Below are 24,551 nucleotides of genomic sequence, written 5' to 3'. Positions count from 1 at the left end.
AGCACATGGCATTGGAACACGCGGAATGTAATTTCGCCTTTCTATGTATTTAAAAAAAGTCAGAGGGCGAACACAAGAAAGTAAAAGAAAAGTGAGAGAATTCAGAAATTCTGCTTCTGGACCCTAAAGAATGCGGGAGCATCTCGCGCTTCTCCTTTCTAAAACTCAGGCCCTTCTAGATGCGCACGCCTCCTCCGGCTTCAGGAGCCCTGAAGCGCGGTTTTTCGCAAGTCCATCGTGCACTGGGCCATCTTTACTTAGCGTTAAAGGAAATGACTCACGGGCTGAAAAGAGAAAAGCTTTGTCGTGCCGACTGTACATGGCGTCCTTCTGGTTATTTTTTTTATTTTTATTTTCTTGATCAGTATTACACAATATCTGATCGTCGTGATAAGAGCTAATGGTTTGGTGGCGTAACAGGGCAGTTTTGGAGAAAAAATTGCTTTTGTAGTCAACTGACAGAAACAAGGTTATTCACTTGCTCTGTTCCCCAGGATGACTTCGAGGAAATCAATTTTGGATGGCTTGAAGTGCCTAGGCAACAGCGGCGACTAAACAGCGCTGTGATCAATGTGACCGTGCTAATTAATTGCATTTTTGCTGATGGAGGCAATCGTGTGCGTTGATGCTATAGGTTTGAAGGAATTAGCTGATGTTTTTTTTTATAATGCCGTATGCTTGAATAATCACTGCGGCAATAAAAATACAACTTTGAATGATTTGTTTATAAATAGGTTACGCTAAGTTTACTGGTTCGGTAAACGTTTGTGTGGCCACCTCAGTTGGTCATGTTTACTTTTTCCGCCTAAAGAGACCCTGAAGGCTGGAACACTTTTAAAATATTTTGAAATCCACAATCTTTGGAGACCATAGTCGACCAACACACAGAGTAGCCATAATAAGGGGTCGCAAAGTACCTCCGCCACAAATTACTCTTACATGCCAATCATATAACTTAGAAACTTGCTCAACGAGTTGTTCTCTCTTTCCAGGTTTCGGATATCTTAGACCACAGAAATTACGTCATTACAGTAGTTTTGGGGCTATTGGCAGGCTTTTGTTCAGTTGCAGCAATGAACGCATTCAACAGCCACCCAAAAAGAAAAGCACAAAAGCAAAGCAGAAACGGAAAGCGAATCTGCTGCAACGAGCAACACGCAGTGTCGCTTCGCGTTGGCAATAACTATAGCTTTCGCAGTGCTTCCAGGCGCGAAGGAAATAGTGAAAGCCTTCATCGCAAGTATTGCAGAGTCTTTTTAACCGGTCAGCGCTGTGATTCACTGATGCGCCTCTATTGCGTGCGCAGTGGCTGGTGGGCCGCTTGTTCCTGCCCATGTCACTGATCGTGGGCGTGCCAGACGTGGACCGTGGCGCTGTATCTCAGCTGATTGGTCTCAAGACGTACGTGAACGAGATGGTCGCCTACCTGGAGCTCAAGAAGTACTCCGAAACAGGGCTCATCTCGGTACGCTTTCTCTTTGAATGCGGGTACCGTACCTGGTATATATGTTGGCAACCGCAAGAAATATTTGCGCCAATTTGAGATAAAATATATTTGTCAGATCAGTTGGGTGTGTTCGCGTGGCTTGGATGGGAAACCTTATGGCACCTGTTTACATGAAGCACCTACTGTAATTCAACCGTGTTGGCATACTTGCGTTGGTTTCCGCGCTTATACGATGCAAGAACTTGCGTGCACTTGCCATCAGAACAACTTTGATTTAGGGACCTAGTGCGTGTCATTCTGAGAGCTCCGGCGAACACCGGGTGCAGTGTAGGCTGTGAAATTGTTTCCCTAAATTACAGCGCCCCACCGCAAGTTTCACCACAACTCTAAGAATCCTTACTTGCCAATATAAAAGCAGGAGCTATGCCTAAATAGAGGTTCTACTTTAAGAGAATTTTGTCTGTCTTTTATCTGCATCAACATTAAAGATCCCTGTAGAGAGGATGTAGCAACATTGCGCACCGTTCCAGGGGAACCATTTCTTGCAAATATCTCTTCTAAATCTTATTAATGATATACACATGTCTTTAAAACCCCGTCTTCCATTCTTCGAATAGAATACCTTTGTTAACGCCCCTACAACGCCAAAGACTGCTGGGCTGTGCGTGTGCTTTCTGATGCACGTCCAGTCAATGGACACCTTCCAACAGCGCTTTCACTCCCGCGTGCTCCCACAGAAAATTATTCTGAAAGAATTTATCCCCCCATACCCAGGCTAAAACTTCCACTGCCCTTCTTTTCGCAGGAGCGGTCCGCATCCATCGCGACGTTTGCACTGGCTGGCTTTTCGAACCTCAGCTCATTAGGCATCCAGCTGGCCGCCTGGTCTGTCTGGAGTCAGGAGCGCCTACGGCACCACCCGACACTCGGTCTCCGAGCTCTTGTCGCCGGCATCCTCGGCGACGTCATGACTGCATGCGTGGCCGGTGAGGGTGTACTCTTTCGCACATGCCTTCTTATATGGCGCATTTGCTCAGTAAAGATGCTAACGTCTGTCAGTGGCACATAGGTGGGCCAATACACATTGTTAGCTGTTAGTCTGTACGGAGCCGCTTTAGGCAAGCAAGACCATTATCTTAACACTTTTGTGTTTGGGCTGGAGGTTGGACAGTATCGGCCGAGGTGTTAAAATCTTCTTGAGTCGACGGTAATGAGAGTTCAATGTACGCCATGTGTATTCAAAGCAGAAGTGACTCTACCATTGGACCAAAATCAAATGTAATGCACGAACGCAAACCAGGGTGTCGAACCGGAATTTTTTCGGGTTCGGTTCGGGTTCGGGTTCAAGCCTTTCGGGTTCGGTTCGGGTTCAGTTCCGGCGCACCATTCCGTTCCGGTTCGAACCGGTTCGAACCGGTTCAAACGGGTTCGAACGGGTTCGGAGAAAAAAAAAAAAAAAACAGGCGTGTTTTTTTTCTGTCAATTTTTTTTTTGTGTTCGGTTTTCGTTTCCTTGTCAGGTTTCCTTGTCAAAAACGAAGCCATATTGTAGATTTTTTGTGGAAGTGTTATGTTTTGGCCAAAAATAAGCAACCCTGCAACACTTTTTTCAACTTTGTTCGAAATCTTGAATGCTTGCAGAAAGTAGCCAACCAACACATCCAGTACTTACATCAGGGAGTCGGAAAGTCCCTCAGACAAAAAGTACTGCTCTGTCCCCATCAGATAAATTACAAACTTGTTTGAAATATTTTTCTCTCTTCCCCATCTTTGCGTTCTTCTACCGCTGGAATGACGTCATTACAGCGATGTAGCGGCTATTTGCCGGCTTTCCTTAAGTTGCGACATTAAAATGAAACCACAAAAGCGAAGCAGGAACGGAAGGCGTATCTGCTGGGGCGAGCAAATCCCGCACTGCTCCTCTGTGCTGGCAATAGCTATAACTTTTGCAGTGCTTTCCAGATGCGAAGATAAGAGCGAGAGCGTTGATCTAAAGTGTTGAAGAGTTCATTTAACTGTAAAATGTACTGCAAAATGTTTTCTATAGTAGGTCCACGATTAAAACATTAACTGAAGCGAAATGAAAAATGTGCTCGGACCGATATGACTGCGTATTTGTATGAATTTGAAAGCCCTGCTTTTTATGGCCGCAAGTTTATTTTTATTGGTTTATTTTTATTGATTTAGTTTCTTTTATTTTTATAATTTAATTTAATTTATTCTTGGATCATAACACCTCAGTTTTATACCCCGCAGTTGTTTTCTTGAGGAAGAAATTGACGGACGATTACGACACTCGCTAATGCAAAATTTGAGTGCAGCGCGAACTGTATTCTCGGCGACGGCGCATAGATGCTGTGCCTCAGGAAGTGATCGCGTCATCAGCTAATGCACGATGGCGCACGGCATACTCTGTCGCTATCTCGTAAGGGGTCACCACTGTGAAGCACGTCTCGCACGGTCACGGAATTATGCCCTCCCCCATACACTTTCGTCATACTTGCAACCTCCATTTTCCTGCTAGCTCTATCTTCGGTGGGCGTCTTCGTTGTCTCGGTTACAACGAGTCCAACGCTGAGGGACTACGCGAAACCACAGGAGCGAGTGCTTAAGGGCTGCGCTCTAACGCATGGCTCTACGTAGCCGCTGTGCAGCCGTGTGATCCACTCCCTTCGCCGACAAGTGACGGGCCGCACATCGTCTCCAAATAATGCGTTCTCGCCACAGTCTTCTGAAAGGCAAACAGGTAGCCTCCTGACCAGTGGGCAGCACACGGGTGCCTCCGACGCCTCCCCGTCGGTGCATCTTCGCCAGAATCTTCTGGTAATGGGCAGCCTCCCTGCAGACTACCTATTGCCCCGTCCTACTAAGCAGACGACCCGTCCGTCCACAATCGTTTTAATGCGTACCATTCTTTGCGACAGTAAGGACAGTGTAACCCCCTTCATTTCCACAAACATACCGATTTCGCGGGAGTTCCACCTGTAATCGCTATAATAGCGTAAATGGAGATAACTGGTCGCACAAAATTTCTGAAAAACTAAAAAAAAAGTAATCACCGAAACTGGCAAACCGTGTGACACCCTGCATATCCACAATAATGAGGATTTCGGGAAATTTCCACCTCTAATCGTTATATAGGGTAACTGGAGATAATTAGTCGAACAAAATTTATATATGTAAAAAATAAAATAAAAATGTAAAGCAATTCCGGAAAATGGCGAACCGTGTAACACCCTGCATTTCCACAATGAGGCAGATTTCTCGAGTTACAACTGTAATCGTTATAATAGCGCAAATGGAAATAGTTGGTCGAACGAAATTTTGAAAATCTATAAAATAAGAAAAATATTAAGCAATTAAAGAAAATGGAAAACCGTATAACTGCCTGCATTTCCACAATAATGGAGATTTCGCGAATATTCCATTTGTAATTATAACAGCGTCAATTGAGATAATTGGTCGGACAGGATTTATAAAAACCAAACAAAATGGCTGTAGAAACTCACATTGAGGACAAGCGGCTTAGGAATGCTACGCATTAGTAGATAATTGTTTCAATTTCTGCAGAAATTTTTTAGTACCCCGGAGTGTCGCCATGGTACAGTAGTTTGCGTCTCCGCCGCCTCCCCCCTCCGCCCGGGCGTCTCGTGGCGGGCCGCCCCCAGTCCCGAAATCACGCATCCTCGCAGGAATCGCCTGGCTGGCAGGTAGCCAGGCAGGCAGGTAGTTTACTGGCGAGCGGGCCGTCTTTTTGGCGGGCAGGAGAGACTGACCGCCCGACATCTTTTTTGGCTCCACCAAATGTCTGGGCACGCACGCGCGCATGCACCCCTGTTTTCGCACAATGAGGCAAATAATTTTGCATTTAAATGAATTTATTTTGGTCTGCTACGCTTTTCAGGTACCCCTTGTTTCAACGGTGCTTTAGCTTTAACACGAAATCATTAGCACCGCCAGAAGTCGAAAACAGTCCCGCGTCGGCGTCAACCTCCGACTGTCAAGCGTGGCTGGTGGCGTTTAAAGCGATTTCCTTCTGCTAATATTTCATATGCTAACGTACCAGTTAGAAAGAAAGAACGGCTTTAATGACTCATTGGACGCCGTGTACAGGACGGCATTGAATAGGGAACCAGCGGAGATAGGAACTTGCTAAATGGCACTTCAGCGACAGGTGAGAGCGGTTGGGGTCTACGAAAGATAATAGCTGAGTGAAGTCACAAGCAGCAGTAATTATCCCTCGCAGAGAGAAGAAAATGAAGTTTAAATAAATCGAGGAAAAATTTCACAGAGGCGTCCTCATTCAAGGGGTAGAGTCGACAGTCGTTGCCACCAAGAGAAACTGATCTTCCAGGCCGGAGCTGGCCAAGGCTTTCTCCCAAATCTCTATGGAAACGTGTAGGTTGGGTGGATCTAGGGTGGACTTGTCGCAGCCGCCTACTGTGTGTATGAGGTTCCCAGGCTCCCCACAGAAGCGACGAAATGGGGAGAATTGTGTCCCGTCAAAGAGGTGAAGACTGATGATGTGTGGGAAGGTGTTAATCCGCAGTGCACGGAATAATCTTTCCTGGTTAATCGCTAGCGATTTGTGCGGGAAGGAATACGTTCTACGCGAGAGCCTATAGGCACCGTGCAGTGAACAGAGGGCGACACTGAGCCGGGACACCGAGCGCCGCCATCGGGGACTAAAAAATTCCTGGGTCGGCGACCGCTCGCCAGCGTGCTCGGGTTTCGGTTGCGCTCCTGCTTGGCGGCACTGGATGAATTGTAGTATACGCAATTTTTAAGTTTTATGCCAACAGAAACATACTACAGTAATTCTACCGCACCGGGCTAGGAATAGACTGGAGACTGAACTGTTGACTACGCGTACGGAGGAGGGGGGCAAGCGATATTGACTTCCCCGTGCCACGCATAGCCAGAACGAAGGTGGAGCATTTCGTGCGCACGTTTTCACGTTTCCGCATAGTTTTTTCAGTGAATTTGTGTTGCTGATAGAAAGCGCAAATTAATTAGCTGTTCATAGCATTGTAAAAAAGCAGTTTTGTTCGGATACTTGAAATCGGACCACCGTGGTTTCGCGAGTACGGTGCTCCGTCTCACAGGATCGATTGTTTGGTTGTAGTGCGGTCTGTACGCTGCGCTACGTGTTAGTAGCATAGAATTCAAATCAAGTAAAATTACCTTAAATACGTGGGCTCCAATGTAGATCAGGCGGGTGGGAAGCATCGAGAGCTGCGCACCAACTGGCGGCGATTTTCGATTGATTGATTGTGTGGTTCCACTCGCCGACGCCAGACAGGCTATGAGCCGCGCCGTAGTGGAGGGATCGGAATTAATTTTGACCACCTGGGGATCTTTCACGTGCCCGGAATCTCGAACACACGGGCGTTTTCGCCTCTATCGGAAAAGCGGCCGCTGCGGCCGCGAAACAACCCCGACCACGATTTTCAATTTCACGGCCTGAATTATCACCAAACATCCCCAGATTGCGTCTTTCTCTTCGCCACTGACAGTTCGTTTGCGCCGGTGCCTGTTCGTCCCATCCCGAGATCGCGAAGAGAGCGCGTTTTCTTGCTCCATGCACGAGGTCAAGCAGTGTCGCCTCAGGAGCAAGAGGAAGAATGCAACCCCTGCGCCTTCCGTCTCCTTTTCCGTGAATACATTCACACCGCACGCGGGTTTCGCTGCAAGCCCGCCAGTAAATGCCCGTGAAAGATTTTGAGACTACCTCCCCCTTTTTACGGGGTGAGAAGGGCCTCCAAATATTAAAAGCATCATAAACTCAGTTTTTTTTATTGTTCTCTGAAGTTGCTGTTGTGAGCCCTGTTAAAACGACTTTGTTTTATTGAACAGCATTTCTTTGCAGCGCAAACATCCCACATGCGTTGCTTTTATACCTTGTACTGGCCTAGGTATTTCGACATTTTGACAGCTTTTTTTTTTTTTTTCAAACAAATGCCCCTACTTTGTTTAAAAACAATCATATTTTTTCCCACAAAGGGGTAGGATGTTGCAACACTATTAGTTCTCTTGAAATTAAAATACGACCGGGTGTTACGTGCCGCATGAATTTTCATTATAAACGCCGCGGAAGACACATGCACAATGCAGAGAAACCAACCTTTGTGCAAATACTGCCAATTCGCGCGGTATTCGCGAAGAGGGGAAATTTATTGTAAGCTCACGAGTATTAACAGCTGGAAAACCGATATATTTTACTTTGACAGCAGCATGTAATCTGCTTGGTAGCCATCACCGTTGTAATTTCTAAAAATTTCACGGAAACTTGTGCTGCCTGTGATGCTGTGCCTTCTCAACTCGGACGATTCAGGGCAGCGAAGGCGGTAGCTTTCCTCCAGCGCTTTGTGTCTTTTAAATTCTCTCGGTGGATAACACTCCGCCCTGTCGCCGTTGCAGCGTATTCCGCAAACTTAAGCCTCTTAAGCGCACCTAACCACTTGATAGACGCTTTTGCAAGGGCACGTACACAGTGCCTAAAGCAGGCGGCCGGCCAGAACCGTGCGGCTCGGCCTACCCAGTGTTGCACGGAGACGCGGTAGATGGCGCTGCGCTCGCTCGGCAAACTTGACTGCACGGAGCCTATAGTGCTAATTAATTTCCTGGTATGTATACAGGATGCATGCGTTTGGGCTCAGCTTCATCAGAGCTGGCTAAGCGGATCAAATGTCCAGCCACGAGGTTGCTGATCTTGTCTGCCGGCGATGCCAGTATGAGCTGGTGCCCATACAATCCTGGCTGGTCTCGTTGGTGGTCTCTGCTTTTTCATTCGAAGTGTTGTAACATGCAATAGACTGTTGGTAAAGTTGCGCCACACCTGATAAGTGTCTGTTATTACTCTTTTGGCGGCCCTTTGGCTAAGCGCACGTGCTATCGCCTCTTGCTCAGCTTGGAAGGGGCTATGTTCGGGGGTTGAGATGCTAAACCTGTGGAAGGCTGCAGAACGGTACCACGAAGAAAGAGAAGGTATCGAAGAATGCTATCGGGTGTCTTTCGCATCAAACCAGTTGATCGTTCCGTTTTTTTTTTCTTTCAGTTTAGTTGTTTCCTTGTCTTACCTCATATATATACACATTTTGAGAACCTTTTGCTGAATATAAGACATGCATTGGGCAATTAGTTTTTAAATTCAGTACGAGATGTAAATCTCACGCGAGAAATAACATAAGAGCGTAATACGTGCATAAAAAAGGCCTTTTATAGCATTCAGGTGGTCGACACACAACTTTTCGGCTATTTTGTGCGTAACTAAATTTCCTGATTGGTCGAGAACGAGAACGCTGCAAAATTTACAAATGCCAAGGACCCCAAATCTATCATGTTTGCTCCAACCCTCTAATCCGCCTTAACTTTTCAGATACCCTAAACAAGAGGGTGCAGACATAACGCCATTTCACTGCCCCGTTTGTGCATTTGTTTTCCTCGTTATTGCTTATTTTTTTTCCCATTTGTACATTTGTACATTTGGTTTCCTCGTTATTGCTTATTTGTTTCCGCATGCTAGAACACGTGCTGTGACGTATGAATTTTGATACGGTGCTCCCAGAACTACTTTTTTTTTTCCTTCCTCTGCGAAAGTTCCTTTTATTACGCGACGCACTGGCCTTTTCCTTTGCTCTTTTTGTTCTTGTGTTTTGTTTTAATGAAATTTTGATTTATCGTTTCACTATTGTGTTTAGATGTATACCCTATGTAATACCCTCCGCCGGAGGGCTTTTAGGGTTGTTTTGAAATACATAAATAAATAAACTGACCCGCTAATTCCTCTAATCAATATTAATCAACACCGCAGTCCCACTAATTCACATTAGTTCATTCACTCATCTCACTAAACCACCCTAGTCTACCCGCTAATCCGCGTTAATCGACTTAAAGGGACACTGAAGTGAATTTGTCAAGCTCCCGTTTTTGCTTGCACTGCGTAGACTAGCTCAAATTAGCACCCTTTTCATCGTTTATCCGGTTGACAAATCGGTAATTATTTTACAAAGCGCGAAAGAAGAAAAACTACCATGCGCGGTTTGCGGCGGCCGCACCAACTAAGGCTGTGACGTTGGGAGGAGGGGGCACCGTGATTGGACGATACCCAAGGTTAGCAATCAAACAAGTTTCGGTTTCGGTTCTGTAAAACACAACCGATGGCGTTGTTGGATGGCATTCTCAATATCTCAGTAATCATCGTACCGCGCTTCTGCCATGTTGTCGGCTGTAAAATGCATAAGATAAGCCTCCCAGGACGGCTTGAAATCGTAGCATTCACTAGCCGAGGCCTACGCAGTGCATGAACGCCCTCCGCGTCCCCGCAGACGCTCAAATACCATGCGCTTTTCCCCCATATTTGAGCTTGCCTCACTCATGCCTGTATCGTAAAGAGCGTGTTCGCACCAGGCCAAGGGTCTGTTGATTCTGGCCCGTGCCCACTGCCCACAAGCAGTCGGTGCTAATGGCAACAGCACGCCAACGAGAACTCGCTAGCGCGCCAGTGCCAGCCTGCGCGCGTTCTGTGAACTAGTTCGTGGAGCAATGAACGTTGCGGTACCAAAAAAGGTGAACTCAGTATAGAAACCATCGGCGGAAAACGAAAAAGTTCACTTATAAAAAAAAAACAAGCACGTACCCGCGGGGATTCGAACTTGTGACTTGCAAAACATTTGCGGTGAAAAACCCAGCGCTCCAAACTACTCGGCCACAACCGCTTTTTTTTTTTTCTTTATTGTACTCGGCCACAGCCGCGCGCTGCCGTCCTTGGAAATATAAGGTATATAATGTTAACCAGTTTACACTTTTATTTAGTTTTACCATTTCAAGCAGCTTAGGTGACATTTGTTGTTTTGCCCTCGTGCAGTAAGCATCCCCCAAGTTTCCACAATATCTCACGTCTAGCAATTGCATTTCTTAGACGGAAAAGCGTTCGCAGATGCGTAGTCGTGCTGCTGGCCGCTGTGCTTGTTTGCCCAGCGCAAAAAAGTGCTTCCCGCACCCTAGTTTTACGCTGTACGGTAAAAATATCAGTTGATTTTATTTCCTTAGTACCTATATTGACTTCGCTGACTCTTCTCCCGCCTTCAAGAGGCCTTATGTTTTCCTACTGGCGTACCAGTCGGCGAAGCGTCGCATGTGCGCTTGTGTGAAGCGACCTTGACTTGGAGCTAGATACAGTGTACAAACTAACCAAGTAAAGAAAGGCACATTCGTCCATTCACAAACGTTCCCTGGCTTCATTTCAACTGAGCGAACTAATTGCGACGACCCGTCGGCGGCCGGCGGACGAAACGCTGGGCCGACTGACTGTCTGAAGGCCGGGGAGCCGTGCCGTAGCGCAGCCAATTGCGAGCTCGGCTCCTCCCGATGTCACACGAAAACGCCACAGAAAGCGGGCGAGCGTAAAGAGAGGAGGGCAGCATTTTCGAATCAATTTTTCTACTAAATAAAATCGCGTAAACGCGCCCAGAGTGGTCGAAATATGGCCTGGGGACTCCGGACTACAATTTGCGTTAGTAATCCCTCAATGTTTACATATCACTTCAGTGTCCCTTTAAATACATGCACCGAAATGCTATCACATTTATTTTAACAGTGAAAATGAGAAGGCCCCCCCTTTTTTTTTTCAATTGTCATGTTCTTTTAGGCCAGTAACCAAAGGGCACAACGGCACTTTACAAGAAAAAGTGATAGTGACGTAGAAAACTGTGAGTGTTTGTGTCTCAGTGCTGTTTTTATATAAGTGCCCACTCAAAATAAAATGAGTGGAAGATATGGATTTATTGTTGATGGTGTCCCTGAAGGCCTTCACAAGCGGACACGGATGCCTTCGAATTAACAACATGAAAACTTCACACGATTTTAAACACACTGCAGATAGACACCATAAAGAATACCCCATGATATGTTGCCACGGAATATGCGTTCTAACTTAAGTTATTGTAAATGCAAAAAGATAATTCGGGAATACCCAATGATATGTTGCCACGGAATATGCGTTCTAACTCAAGTTATTGTAAATGCAAAAAGATAATTCGGGGAGATGGGCAATACCTAAAGCAAACTAATAGTGTATACGGACTTTACATTAAATTTAGAGTAATAATAAGATGAGAACCTTATGGGCCTTGGGAACTGCAGACTATGCAAAATATTGCGTGGTGCCGTCTGGCGAATGGTAAAAATATCTTCGGATGCAAGGTAGGGTACCAGGATGGAAAACTAGAAATAGCAGTTTTGAGCCCCGGAACCGGTTCGGAACGGTTCCTTCAATTCGTTCCGGTTCGGGTTCAGTTCCAAAATGGCGGAAAAAATACGGTTCCGGTTCAGTTCCGGTTCCGGGCAAAAATTCGGGTTCAGTTCCGGTTTTCGGTTCGGTTCCGGTTCCGGTTCGACACCCTGACGCAAACCAACAAAGGTAAAAGCAAATCGACAACAAAAGCTTGCGCAGAGTGTTTAATCAGGTACGGTGCACTGTCCTCGTTTAAGGCCCAGTGCTTATCACTCGTACTCAACCAGTAACGCAGCCTAGTGCTAGATACACGGAAGGTGGTCATGTGGTTAGCGGAGGGATTTATAATTGAAGTCTAAGCCCCTTATAACGATCGCCGATATAATGATGTACAGGTTATAACGACCATATCTCGATGCACTTACGGCTTTCCTATATATATTCTACCCATTGAAACTGCGTCCAGCTATAAGGTACGTTTCTCAAAGCGTCCTACCTTTACAACGAACACTTCCGACACGGTCACGGTAAAAAAATGTCACACACGAAGCGAGCAAAATACAACAAAACCAGACTTTCAAACATGAGACAGGTGGCGTGCTGGTGCGTTCACCGCTTCAGTTTAATCGCGGTGAAGATATCCTAGATCGGCTAGCACCGCCCGCAGATTTCGAACACCGCCGCCGAGTTAACCCACTTTCCAATTATTTCTGCAAAGTCAGAACGGCACTGAGGAACGAAAAAAATAGGAAGCATGAAACGTGATGGTCAGCTGGCGATCAACCAGCGAAAGCATAGCCGTTAAGTTCCGTACCCCGTATGAACTGCGGCTCAGGTGTTGCTATTGCGGTTGTCGATCATCTGGCAACGCGAGTAGACGCGAACGCGGTTCCTTATCTGCCATCTAGAGATCGCGGTTGGCGGATACTTCTTTTGCACAGTGGCTCATAACAAATCTTCACGACAATCGAACTTTCAAACTTCGTTTTTTTCCGGCCGAAACGACACAGGTCCAGGTACGCTCAGCCTGGCGCGGCTGATAGCTTTGATTGATTGACGATGGCGTTTAACGCTGGGACACTATACAGGCGACGAGGCGTGCCGTTGGGGAGGGCTCTGTATTGATTTTTACCACCTGGGAATCTTTAACGTACGCCCAAGTCTCAAAAACATGACAATTTTTGCTTTTCGCCTCCATCAGAAAAGCGGCCGCCCGGCCGAGAATCGAACCCGCGTCCTTGGGCTCAGCAGCACAACGCCTTAGCCACTGAGCCACTGCGGCGGGTGCGGCTGGTTGCCTCGAAGCCATACGGCGACTGGAGATTTTGAAGTCGTCGGAATATAATTTCTTCGCGGGCAGGTAGCGGCAGGTTCGACGCAAACACATTTTAGTTCGTTTGAAAGCAAGAAGCGGGTGCCCCTTCATGAAACGAAAAGGCTTAACTTACCGCCGAAGGTGCTGTTCGAAATGTTCGCTAATTTGAGCGCGTTTTAAAGGAATAGTCCATGTACAACGAACTACTGATATAACGACCACTATTCTTGGCACTTTCGAGTTCGTTATATGCAAGTTTGACTACTTCTGATCTCAGTCACGGCCTCACTGGACTCCTGGCCGTGGCGCCCACTTTCCTTTTGAAGCTGAAGAGCAAAAAGGCCGGTGTGTTCGAGATATCGGCGCACGTTGCAATCCCCAGGTGGTCAAAATTAATCCGGAGCACTTCACTACGGCGCGCCTCGGCGCCTGTGTAGCGTCGGCGCGTTAGCCTCATTACAGAATCAGTCCCGGGATTATAAAATTAGGTTACATTGATGAGGGTCGGTCACAATTCGTGCGCTTACATCTTTTTAGGATATATGGTGGTCCTACCGGGAGCTAGCATAACCGTTTTAAATTTATCGTACTTGCCCTAGAGCAGGCAAGAAACTTGGAGATCGGCCTGGGAATTTTTTCCTATTGCAGACAAAAAAATGTGCTACGCCTCTACGTATATAATGGTGTGATGCGGGTTGTTTTTCTGGATGAGGAGGATAAAGTTTACCCGGCGGAGAAGAAGCGAGGCCGTTGGCTGCGGACAAGGACAACGTGTATTCACGGGACAAATAACTGACGAAAACGATAAATCGACATTAACCTAATCAAGGCAAGACAGTGAATGTCCTAGGCAACAAAGTCCGCGCCCCAAAATAGATCGCGCTCACGTGTTGGTCTCTGTCGGTGAGCTGTCCCGGTGCGCAGGGCTCGGTGCGCTGCTACGGTGTTCCTGTTGAGGTCGGTGCTCCGGCCGATAGAAGACACGTCGGCTTCGGTTGAAAGTTTCTGGTAGTCAACGGGGAAGGTGCGGCTCGAAGCGGAGTTCCCCCGAACGTTAGCGTCCGGCAGGTCGCTCCCCGAACCTCGTTCTTCCTGCTCGTTCGTACCACAACCGTCTTCTTCTTCACTCCCAAATGATGACACGGCGCTGTTGCCCGTGCGCTCGCAGTTGCCGGAAGAAGGCTGTTGCGAGGCCACCACAGAGACAGCGTTGCCAGTCCGCAAGGCCAGGAGGGAAATGTGGCTCGGCTCTGAGTCTCCTGGGCGTTCGCGTCCAGCAGAGAACTCGCCGAGAGCCGCGTTCCTCCTGCCTTCAAGTTGCTACCTCCGTTCCGCCTCCTGTTCCTCTTCTTTCTCCTCCTTCCCGGCGTGCTCTTTTTTCTCTCGAAGCGCCCCCAGCACGAGCGCTTCGTTGTCTTCACTTCTCCGTCCGGCTCCTGGCTCTTAAACGCGCCTCCTCACAAATGGCTTCCCTCTTTTTATAACTGAGAGGACAGAAATATTGTGGTATTGAGTGAAAAAGGACACATTCTGCAGTGCTAAAAGCACGGACGTTCCTCGCAAAACAGTCGAGCACTTTGGAGTTATTATTCGTCAATAAATGTGGTATCCCAAATTTCAGGACATGAGGAAATGTTGACACCAATAAAACAATGTCGCCGCGTGCCTGCTCAATTCGCTGCGCATGTCACCGACGCACAAGAGTGTTCTGCCACCTGTGTTACGCAAACGCCTTGCTTCTCTCTCCCGTTTTCCTCTCATGCTCTTTCCCTCCCTCTCGATCCTCCCACAATAAATGCGGAGGTGGTTTGCTAAAGTCCATTAAATTTTCCCGCGTTCCACTGCTCGCGCCATCTCTGCAGCCTTTTGTTACTGTTGAATTTTGAGCACGGCCAGAAAGGAGGATCCCTGTCCCGCGAGCTGTTTTTGTTTGTTTGGGTGAAAATGTTGTTTCCAACGGGTATGGTTCATTTCCCCAAGCCCACACCAAGCACAATACAAACACGCACATATTTTCAATTAATAGCATCCGGCGAATTTCAGTTTTGCGTTGATATTTTGCCACGGATGTATCGGATGTATTTTTGCTCAACAATCTTGAGAAGTATGAAGTATATTTCGAGAATTAGTTGGGCAGAAAGGTACCGACAGTTTTACCTTCTCGTTTAACAATCAAAACATCTGGCCGGATGGCTGAACCGAGGGACGGATAGACACAGACAGACAGACAGACAGACAGACAGACAGACAGACAGACAGACAGACAGACAGACAGACAGACAGACAGACAGACAGACAGACCGACCGACCGACCGACCGACCGACCGACCGACCGACCGACCGACCGACCGACCGACCTTTCCGGGTTTATGTAGCCGAAAAAAAGCCTCTCGTCTTTATTTCATGACGACCACCGATGACCACCTCAGATGGGTGCAGTCGAAGCAGGGGACAAAACAAAACGCCGGTTTGTGCATTGCGATTGGGCATGCATCTTAGGTAGCTTGGGAGTACTAGATGTTTTTCAAGCGGGCAAACATTGGGCCGTACGTCCCCCCCCCCCCCCTTCCCTGTACAAGCCATGCATTGGCAGCAGATGGGAATTTTACAATGTTTAGTACTTGTTAACTAAGTATTCATGAGAAGGAAATGGCACTCAGCTTAATGCTACAGTCTTGATTCGTCGTATTTCCATATACTTTCTTTTGGGTTAGTTTGCATTACACAAGAGTTGCAGAAGTTTACTGCAACCATTCAGACTCCCAAGATGGTCATGTACTGACGCAGCAGGCGGCAATTGTGTGTCATGTACAACTTCACAGTGGTTAATTATTGCCAATAAATGAAGCACGATGTAACGATCAAGTGGTCCTAGCTGCCAATTTAAATACGACTTCTTGAGGATACGTACGACCTACATAAAGTTAAGATCTCCGGAGCCTTCGCAGGAATATTTACTTTGATTCAAGATTAAAGCTTCTTTATCGACGGGACTCTGTCCACAGACGTAGAAAATTGATAATCTTGCCACAGACGGCTTCGCTGTAAAATGGCTTCAAAGGCACATCAAAACAAACATGCCATAGAATGGATGAGAAGCATGTGGAATAGTAGACACTGCTTTAATTGGGGGATGGAATCCAGGCGGTTTTGCAGGGGGTTCGGTGTAACTGTTCCAGAGACAACATTAGTAGAAACACAAAACCGGTAAAGTTGTTCGAAGTTGCTTAGCTATTGTCACGCATTGTGAATTTTAACACGAAAGTGTTTTATGCCCGACTACACAAAGATTTTGGTGACGGGACATCCGTCACGGAAGTGACGTCGCCAGAAAAAGTGCCGTTGATTCGCCGGCGGCGCGTGGTTTCGATCCCACGACTCCTCTCTGGCCGCAACGGGAAACACGCGACGCTCTTCCGACAACGCTACAAGCCTTTTTTTATTGCCTGCTTTGACATTTCTACAGCACATCACACATCATGTCATGTAATGATCCGTCAACCCTACTTGGCTGATTACCTTTAAAACTTTCTAAGACACACTAAATCGTCAAGCACAGGCAACCACTCAGGGGGATCATCCTCAGCACGAAACACTTCCCGTATATTCTGTACGCTTTCAATGAAATTTTCCCTCACAGGCCGGGCATTTATATCCGCATTCCTCACCGCCATTCTCGTCCTCCATGTACTATGAAGGCTGAGGAGCATGATCAAATCGTACGGCACACCGCCCTCATTTTTTTTCAGGTAGGAACCGAATTCCACGCGGCGTTATGGGTAAGTCTTTCTTTAACGTACGTTGGAGGACGTCCCAGTGGAACACTGGGTCCCAACAGTCGATGAAGACGTGATTAATAGTTTTTGGCTTTTTACACAGTCTGCAGTCGGTTGTCCATGGCACAAAAATACCTCTTTCTGCTAACTAAGTATCTACGGGAAGGGTTTCACTGTGTAGTTTTAAAAAAAGGACTTCATTGCAGGCTTCACAGGCATATCTTTGACCCTCCTTAAAACATAAAGCCCTGTGCCCGCACCGTATAACGACCTATACGGTGGCACAGGTAAACAAACATCCACTAAATCTTTGTACAGGCGCTTCCTGGAAACACTACACAGGTAGTCGAAAGAAAACCGTACCTTCAAAAATTCAACAGAGAGAGCCACTTCTCGCAAATATCCTTTCACCCCCCTGCACACTATATCATTTGAAGACACAACAAAGTCAGGCAGCACATTTTTCAACCGCACTTGAATTGCAGTGCGCAAGAAGGCGTCTTTTTGATCCCGCACAAACAAAACCTTGCGACAACTTGTCGTAAAAATAAATGACAAAGACCAAGACCCTCCTTTTTGACTGGGCGAAAAATGTTAGAGCGACTGGTTCTTTCCCAGCTGGAAGACCAAATAAAGACCGCAAATACTCTGTGGATTTTTTGGACATTAGCGCGTGATATATACACAACACTTGCAGCACGTACCACACTTTGGCTAACAAAAAAAGGTTGCAGATAGCGGCACGAGCAAACATAGAAAAATTGCGCCCTTGCCAGTTTCTGGTTTGGTCTCAATTTTTCGGTCTCGTTAGTCCAGTAGTCTCGGCTATCCCTATAATGCTCCAGAGGCACCCCTAGATATTATGATGGTGCCGTGGTCCATTGTATGCATTCAAAAACGGCAGGGGTTGAGCACCAGTTCCCGCGCCAAAATCCCGAACATTTATCCCAGTTAATTGCAGCCCCAGATTTTTCACAAAAGGACTTAACCACCTTAACTGCTTCGCTTATGCTCTATTGATCGCGACAGAAAACCGCTATATCATCTGCGTATGCGAGCAGTTTTACTTCAGTGTTCTGTAATGCAAACCCCCGTATTCGTTCATGCTTGATTATTTTTAAACAGAAAGGCTCGAGATACAGCGCAAAAAGAAGAGGCGATAACGGACAACCTTGCCTGACCGAACAACCAACATTTATATTTTCGCTTAAATTTTTGTTAACGATTATACTGGCCTTGCATCCGGCATACGCCATCTTTATACCATCCAAGATAACAGACCCCACATTCGTGTATTCTAAGATTCTGAAAAGTATGTCATGTGACACCCGGTGAAAAGCCTTCTCAAGGTCGAGTTGCACCATCGCCACATCACCTGAGAAGGCATCACAGCACTCTACCACAGTTCTGGCGACGTGCATATTGGTACTTATCGTGCGATGCTTAATGCCGCAAGTTTGATGCGGTCCTACCAAAAACTGAATTACGTTTTACAACCGTCTGGCGAAGACTTTCATGTAAATTTTTATGTCAACGTTGGCTAGACTAATTGGCCTATACGCCTTTACGGACAGCAGTTTTACTGCATCTTCACACTTCGGTATCAAGATAATGTGTGTCTCCTTAAAAGACTGCGGGAGAACATGTAGTTTGTAAGCCTCTACCAATATTTCATATAAAAATACCACAGCTCCCTTTTGAAAGCCTTGTGAAATTCCGCGCTTAACCCGTCTGGCCCGGGTGACTTACAGGTGTTCAGATCATCTATTGCATTTTCTAATTCCCACACAATAATTGGTGCTTCCATTATTTCACAAAGCTCTGGTTCTAATTTGGGCATAAGCGATAAAAATTCATCAGCAAAGCCATCGTTCATTGGAATGTGCCTGTCTAACAGCTCAGTGTAATACTCGACGAACGCCAGCTCAATCGTTTCTTTTTGGGCCGTAACACCATTTTTGTACCGTATTTCCCTGATTTCGTTTTTCTGCGCGTAACGTTCTTCATCAGACAACGCACGCTTTGTCGGCATTTCACCGAACCACATCTTATCTGCTCGTGCTCGCACGATAGCTCCCCTATAACGCTCAGTATCGATGACTTCTATTTTATTTTTTGTGTCTCTTATTTCTTGCTTAAACTCGTCGGCGTTTGCGCTTTCTTCTAGCAATAGAGTCCTTAACTGCTGGCGCAGTTCTTTTTCCTTCTCTCTTTTCTGTTTATTGATAATTGTGCTTCTTTCGACTGCACCTATTCTAACTTTTTCTTTAAAAAGGTCCCACTTGACTCCCCAGCTCGTCTGTGCATCACTGTGCATATTAGTAAACAGTTCACTGACCCTAGCTGTAAAAGGTTCATCTTTAAGTACCCGGCTATTTAATTTACACAACTTCCAATTCCATTTTGTGGTTTTCTGTTTGTTGCCCAGACAGAAAGCCACAAGGCAATGATCGCTGTAGGACAAGGCCTCGACCTTATAACTGTCACACAGTGGCACAAGTTCACTTGATATGTACACTCTATCCAGCCTCGCGTGACTGGCACCTTGAAAGTGTGTAAACCAGATTGGATCTCTAGTCGTACAGAGAGCTACGTCCTCCAAACAATATTTTGAAGTTATGTCCATTAAGCATTCGACGCTTTTATCCCTAACCCGCTCGTGGGCTGCTCTGTCCTCTGTCATGCACACACAGTTGAAATCCCCAAGCAAGATAACAACCCTTTCGCACTCAAGGTGCTTACTAATTAATAGTTTGGAAAAAGGTCTCCCGCTCACCCTGTCTGTTCGGTGCATAAATACATATAACTCTGCATTCAATATCGCAAAATGAAAAGTCGCAATACACATAGCGGCCACTCGAATCAGCTACAACGGTCTGTTCAACAATCCCTAGTGATCGCCTGATAAAAAGGGCACACCCAGCCGATGTTCCCACGGCGTGCGAGACACACACACATTAAAATTTGCTCTAAAAGGTTACAACATGCGGTCTGTCATTTCCTGGCTATCCCTTTAGTTTCTTGCACCGCAATTATATCCAGTTCTCGGTCTGCTAACAGCCTACTAAGCTGGCATTGCTTCCGTCTCGCTGCCGGGCCTCGCACATCAACCGTGGCAACTTTAATTGCAGCTTCTAAACGTACAGCCATTTGGAAAAACTAGACCGCATGCCGCTCACCTCGGACATATGACAAATGCGCGGGTGAGCGTCCGCTAGCGTAGGTCAATGCGGCATGAGGCGTTCGCCCCGTTCTTGGGCACACATAAATCTCGCTACGAGGGGGGCTTTGGCGGCCTCCTCTCTCCGACGTCAATGTTCGTCTTTGGTTCAGGGCGCTTTTTCCTCGCTGTGGGCCCATTCGAGGCAATACCCACCAGGTTCTTCGCGTCAGCGTCCGCAGCACTGTCCTCCCGTGGCCGCTTGGAAGCGTTCGCGCCGTGCGGAACTGTGGTTGAAGTGACGAAAGAAAAGTGGCGTGCGACAGGGTGTGCGAATTTCAGCACCATGACACGCATCGTTGTTCTCCGGCTGAAAGGGGAAGTTGCAAGGGACGATTGGCCGCACCAGCTGCGTATCGGAACCGAGCTTGCTCTCGTCGCCGTGCCGGGAAGACCACCGCTGTGCCCTCGGTGTCAACAGACTGGGCATATTCGGAGGGAGTGTCGCGTCCCCAAGTGCAACGTCTGCCGGCGTTTCGGACATGATGGCGCCAATTGCGTGAAAACGTATGCGGCGGCCACCGGACCCGGAGCAACAGAAGAGCGTTGAAAGCACATAATGGACGAAGCGGAGACGGAGGAGGTCGTCAAGGGTCTGGATGACGAGCATACATCGATCCCGGCGGACACGCCAGCAGAAGAAGGGGACATTGACGAAGGTAGTGCTATTGAGGGGACGACGGGCACGGAAGAAACAGCGGCAGCTCAGGCACCGGAGGTGCAGCCGCAAGATACCCCGCTGCCAAGTATTGACGACGGCTCCCCAAGCGACGCCTCCATGGACGCCGAGGACGCCGCCACTCGTGGGAAGCATGGTGCATTCAATGACCGCGCTACGAGCTGACGCGTGAACAAGACGGCGAATGCGCCTTATAGCCTTCTTTTCAGATGGTGCTGCGTAGCCTCCGCGATCTGCTGCCGGAGGCGCGCCGGCGGCAGCAGATGCCATTCTGACGAAATACGGTGCCATTCTGACTAAATACAAATAGCGACGTGCAAGTTCATATCGATGCACAATAAACATTCAGCTGGTCCTGTGAATGCACATTTCACTTTCGTGTTTTACCGGTTCCTATGGAAGAGGAAACAACTACATTTTTTTTTCATTGATTATCGAGCGCAACGCGCCGATGCTACAGAGGCGATGAGGCCCGCCGTAGTGGATGGATCTGGATTAATCTCGAACCCGTGGGGATCTTTCACGTACGCCAAAATCTCGAGCACACAGGCGCTTTTGTTTTCGCCTCCATCAGAAAAGCGGCCCCCTCGGCTGGGAATCGAACCCGCGTTCTTGGGTTCTGCAGCACAACGCCTTAGCCACTGAACCACCACGACGGATGTATATATGTATTCTTTTTTTAATGCAGAGCACGGTAGGGTCCCGCCGTGTCATCGTAGCTCGTATTCTGTCACGATGTCCAGCCACCGCCGCAATCAGGCGAAGGAGCGACATAACGTACCCAAACAGAGCCCCACGGCGTAACGGCGTATCACAGAAGCTTCGAAAAATAAGCCGTTTATATAGTCATAACCGTTCGAAACTCCTGAAACGCTGGCGCTTGTCATACAAATACCCATTATTTAGCGCAGAGAAAACAGCAGGTATAATTGAGGCAAAATCTGTGTAATTAACCGGAAGCCCCGCGTTCATTTAGTTAGGAAAGCTCGTTGGGTTATCTGGCCACCCTGGTGTAGTTGTTGGCCGCCACCTCCCGCGACTAACCAACTCAACTCTCGGCGCTCATTCCCCTGAAGCTGTAGGGCACCAGTCCACGGCGGTGTACACGAGCGGATAACGGCGCCACAGCCTCTCTGACCAATCACTGCTCTGCAATTCAGACAGTTTTCACGTTCAGTGGAACTGCTTTAATTTTTGAATGTTTGCCACTTTGCCAACCTGTATCGCAGAGTACAGTGGCTTTTATGGACCACGGCCGGTCTGCACATGCTCGCGAGCTCAGCACTCGCACCCGAGAGCGCCCAGACCAGCCGTGCATCGACACAACAGGTTGAATTTAATAAATATATGAAGGTGGTTATAGTGGTTACCTGCACTGTATTTGCAAAGATCGCACAAACGCAAAAGGAAGTCGTTGAATGGTTAGCCTGCATAAAAGCAGTCCATCCAAGTACAAAAATAAAAGATTGGGTAAACTATTCAGCTGTATGCCTTTCAGCTTTGGTTATTTCGAAAAAGTCGCGTTTTCTTATTAAATCATTCTAAGAAAGTTGTCCTCTACGTGGAATTGGATAGGCAAGGAGGAGCGCGCGGCTGTTACGCTCTGAAAAACCACAATTCCTTTTTAGATGATGGAAGCCATGTAAAAAAGCGCGGCCACGGAGAAAGCTTGCCGGTATTTTAGGAGGCCGGTATAATTTATGAAAGTGCCTAGGCGGAAAAAGTTTCAGCGAGATTCCACAGAAGTAAGAAATGGATCCGTCTTATAGATATACCGGCAGCGCAGATTTAATTTCTAATATTGAAACGTTTAGACTTGTGCTGATCTAGTTGTGCTGTTCTAATACGGCTACTGAGGCTAGAGTCCAGTGCTGAGAAAACATATTCTAACTTTTGTGGTGTTTGCGTATTTAATGGGCTAATTTTAGTGTAGATGGAACGGGAGAAATGTTAAGGCGTTAGTAACACTACTTTTGTTAGTGTTGTAAATTAAAGGGTTAGATTTTTTGGCCAAACATTTAGACGTGCTGATCTAGTTGTACTGGGATTGAGGCTAGAGTCCAGTGCTAAGGAAGCATATTCTAACTTCTGTGGCGTTTGCGCATGTAATGGGCTAAATTTAGTGCAGATGAAAGGGGAGAAATGTTAAAGCGTTAGTAACACTACTTTTGTTAGTGTTGTTAATTATGAACTAGATTTTCGAATGCCCATGCCAAGGTTCACGTGGTCTTAAATGTCGAGCACAACTGCTCTCTTAACTTCAGTCGTATATTTTTTTGTTATCCTTGCAGCATCAATGATACCAGTCCCCGCAGAGCAAGAAGCCACTGCTTTCGACGGATCGCTCTTCCTGGATGGCTAAAGATTTCTCAGACCCTACGCCAGGATCCTAGGACCCTACGCCAAGATTTCTATATTAGAGCCTGTTTTTGATATTGTTTTGAGTGGGACTGCGGCAAAAATGTTATTTTAGCTGCGGAGTAAAACTTCATTTTTTTACTTCCTAATATTGGGCCTTGTAGTTGTAGAATGCTGTGTCCTGTGCTAACGATTAGTCCCAAAAGGACGGACCTTTACCTTTGAGAGCACTTGTTATTGTTTGATATGATGTGCTTGTCTGGAGCTTTAGGTACCCTTGTTAGGTTTCCGAGCAGTACAATCGTTTTCCCTTTTAAATTATGGCTGTAAAAAGTATGCACCATTATTAGTAAGTTTGAAAATCTTTTCGCATATTTAATAATCTTTCATAAACCTAAAATATATTTTTCTAGAAGATGTATTGCCAGAAGTGTCAAAAGAGATCGAAGTTCATTGTTAGCCTTCTTGAGCCTTGCATCTTAAAGCACCGAGAGTTTTCTCAGTAAAATCTGTTAAAGGCACACATGTTTTCGAATTGTCTTTGATGCTTTACTCATTCCGCAGCACAAGTTTTTCCACTGCGATGCCCTTTTTCCGGTGTTATGCTTAGTCTGACAGCTTCAATTATTGCTGCATTGGTTCGCTTTGGCAATTTAGCAACGGAAACAAACCCTAACTTCTGTGAAGTCTCCACCCCACCGTCTCAAGTTAATTTCAACCACCCCTCCCATTCGTACGCATGTTTCGCTTACGCCCCGCCCCCTTCCGCCATTTGGAATATAAGGGGAATATGTGGTCATTTCGGGAAATTTTAAGTGGACGCAAGGTAGACAGTATTAATATTTAAAACTGTAAAATTACATGTATCCTGTTGTCAAACATACGTTTGGCCGTTGTGTTGTTCACCGAACCATAGATAAGTCACGTTATTAGGAGTAAAGCACGTAAAAGAGCCTTCAATCTGGATGAAGTTCGCAATTAATCGTCCAACGCACAAAGAGGCCCCAACGAACGGAACAGACTTGTGAGTAGGTGCTTCGAAGTGACAAATTGCTGCTAGCTGGTCCGGCCGGGGATGTTGCCAGTGCTGCTAGTGACGTGGCCGAGAAACAGGAGTTCCTGATAGACGAAATGACACTTCTCTGGCGTGAGGCTTGAGCCTGAGCCTGGGGCACGGACGGCAGCCGAAAACAGCACAACGTCATCTAGGTACACTACGCACGTTTGCCACTTCAGGTCAGACAAAATGGTGTCCCCCATGAGCGCAACATTGCAGGCACTAAAGCCTAAAAAAAGCCTGTGTACCGCTATTGGCCGGTAACCGCTCTTGAAATATATACTGAAAAAGTCTCAGGGTACCACAGGCTGTGAAGGGAGTTGTCGTTTAGAGGCAGCGGATATACGTCTTTTTTGGTACCCTCATTAAATTGGCGATCATCTTTGCAAAATCTCAAGCAGCCATTTTTTTAGCAACACCACTGCTGGCGGCCAGAGCGGCAATCGATATCTAGCCACTCCGCGAG

General features: G+C 46.9%; 1 protein-coding gene across 1 annotated transcript; it reads left to right on the top strand.

The window, feature by feature from the left end:
- Positions 1–1,313: 1,313 nt before the first annotated feature.
- Positions 1,314–23,282, top strand: LOC144150204 (putative transporter HI_0519). The gene is made up of 3 exons (XM_077682050.1): positions 1,314–1,465; positions 2,253–2,433; positions 22,962–23,282. The coding sequence occupies exons 1-3, from the start codon at positions 1,334–1,336 to the stop codon at positions 23,030–23,032; spliced, it is 384 nt and encodes a 127-aa protein (XP_077538176.1). The 5' UTR covers positions 1,314–1,333; the 3' UTR covers positions 23,033–23,282.
- The last annotated feature ends 1,269 nt before the right edge of the window (positions 23,283–24,551 follow it).

The sequence above is a fragment of the Haemaphysalis longicornis genome, unplaced genomic scaffold, assembly GCF_048455015.1.
Source record: "Haemaphysalis longicornis isolate Haplotype H1 unplaced genomic scaffold, Haemaphysalis longicornis Haplotype H1 scaffold_8, whole genome shotgun sequence".
NCBI classification, from domain to species: domain Eukaryota; kingdom Metazoa; phylum Arthropoda; class Arachnida; order Ixodida; family Ixodidae; genus Haemaphysalis; species Haemaphysalis longicornis.
This window is presented reverse-complemented; position numbering and strand designations above follow the sequence as displayed.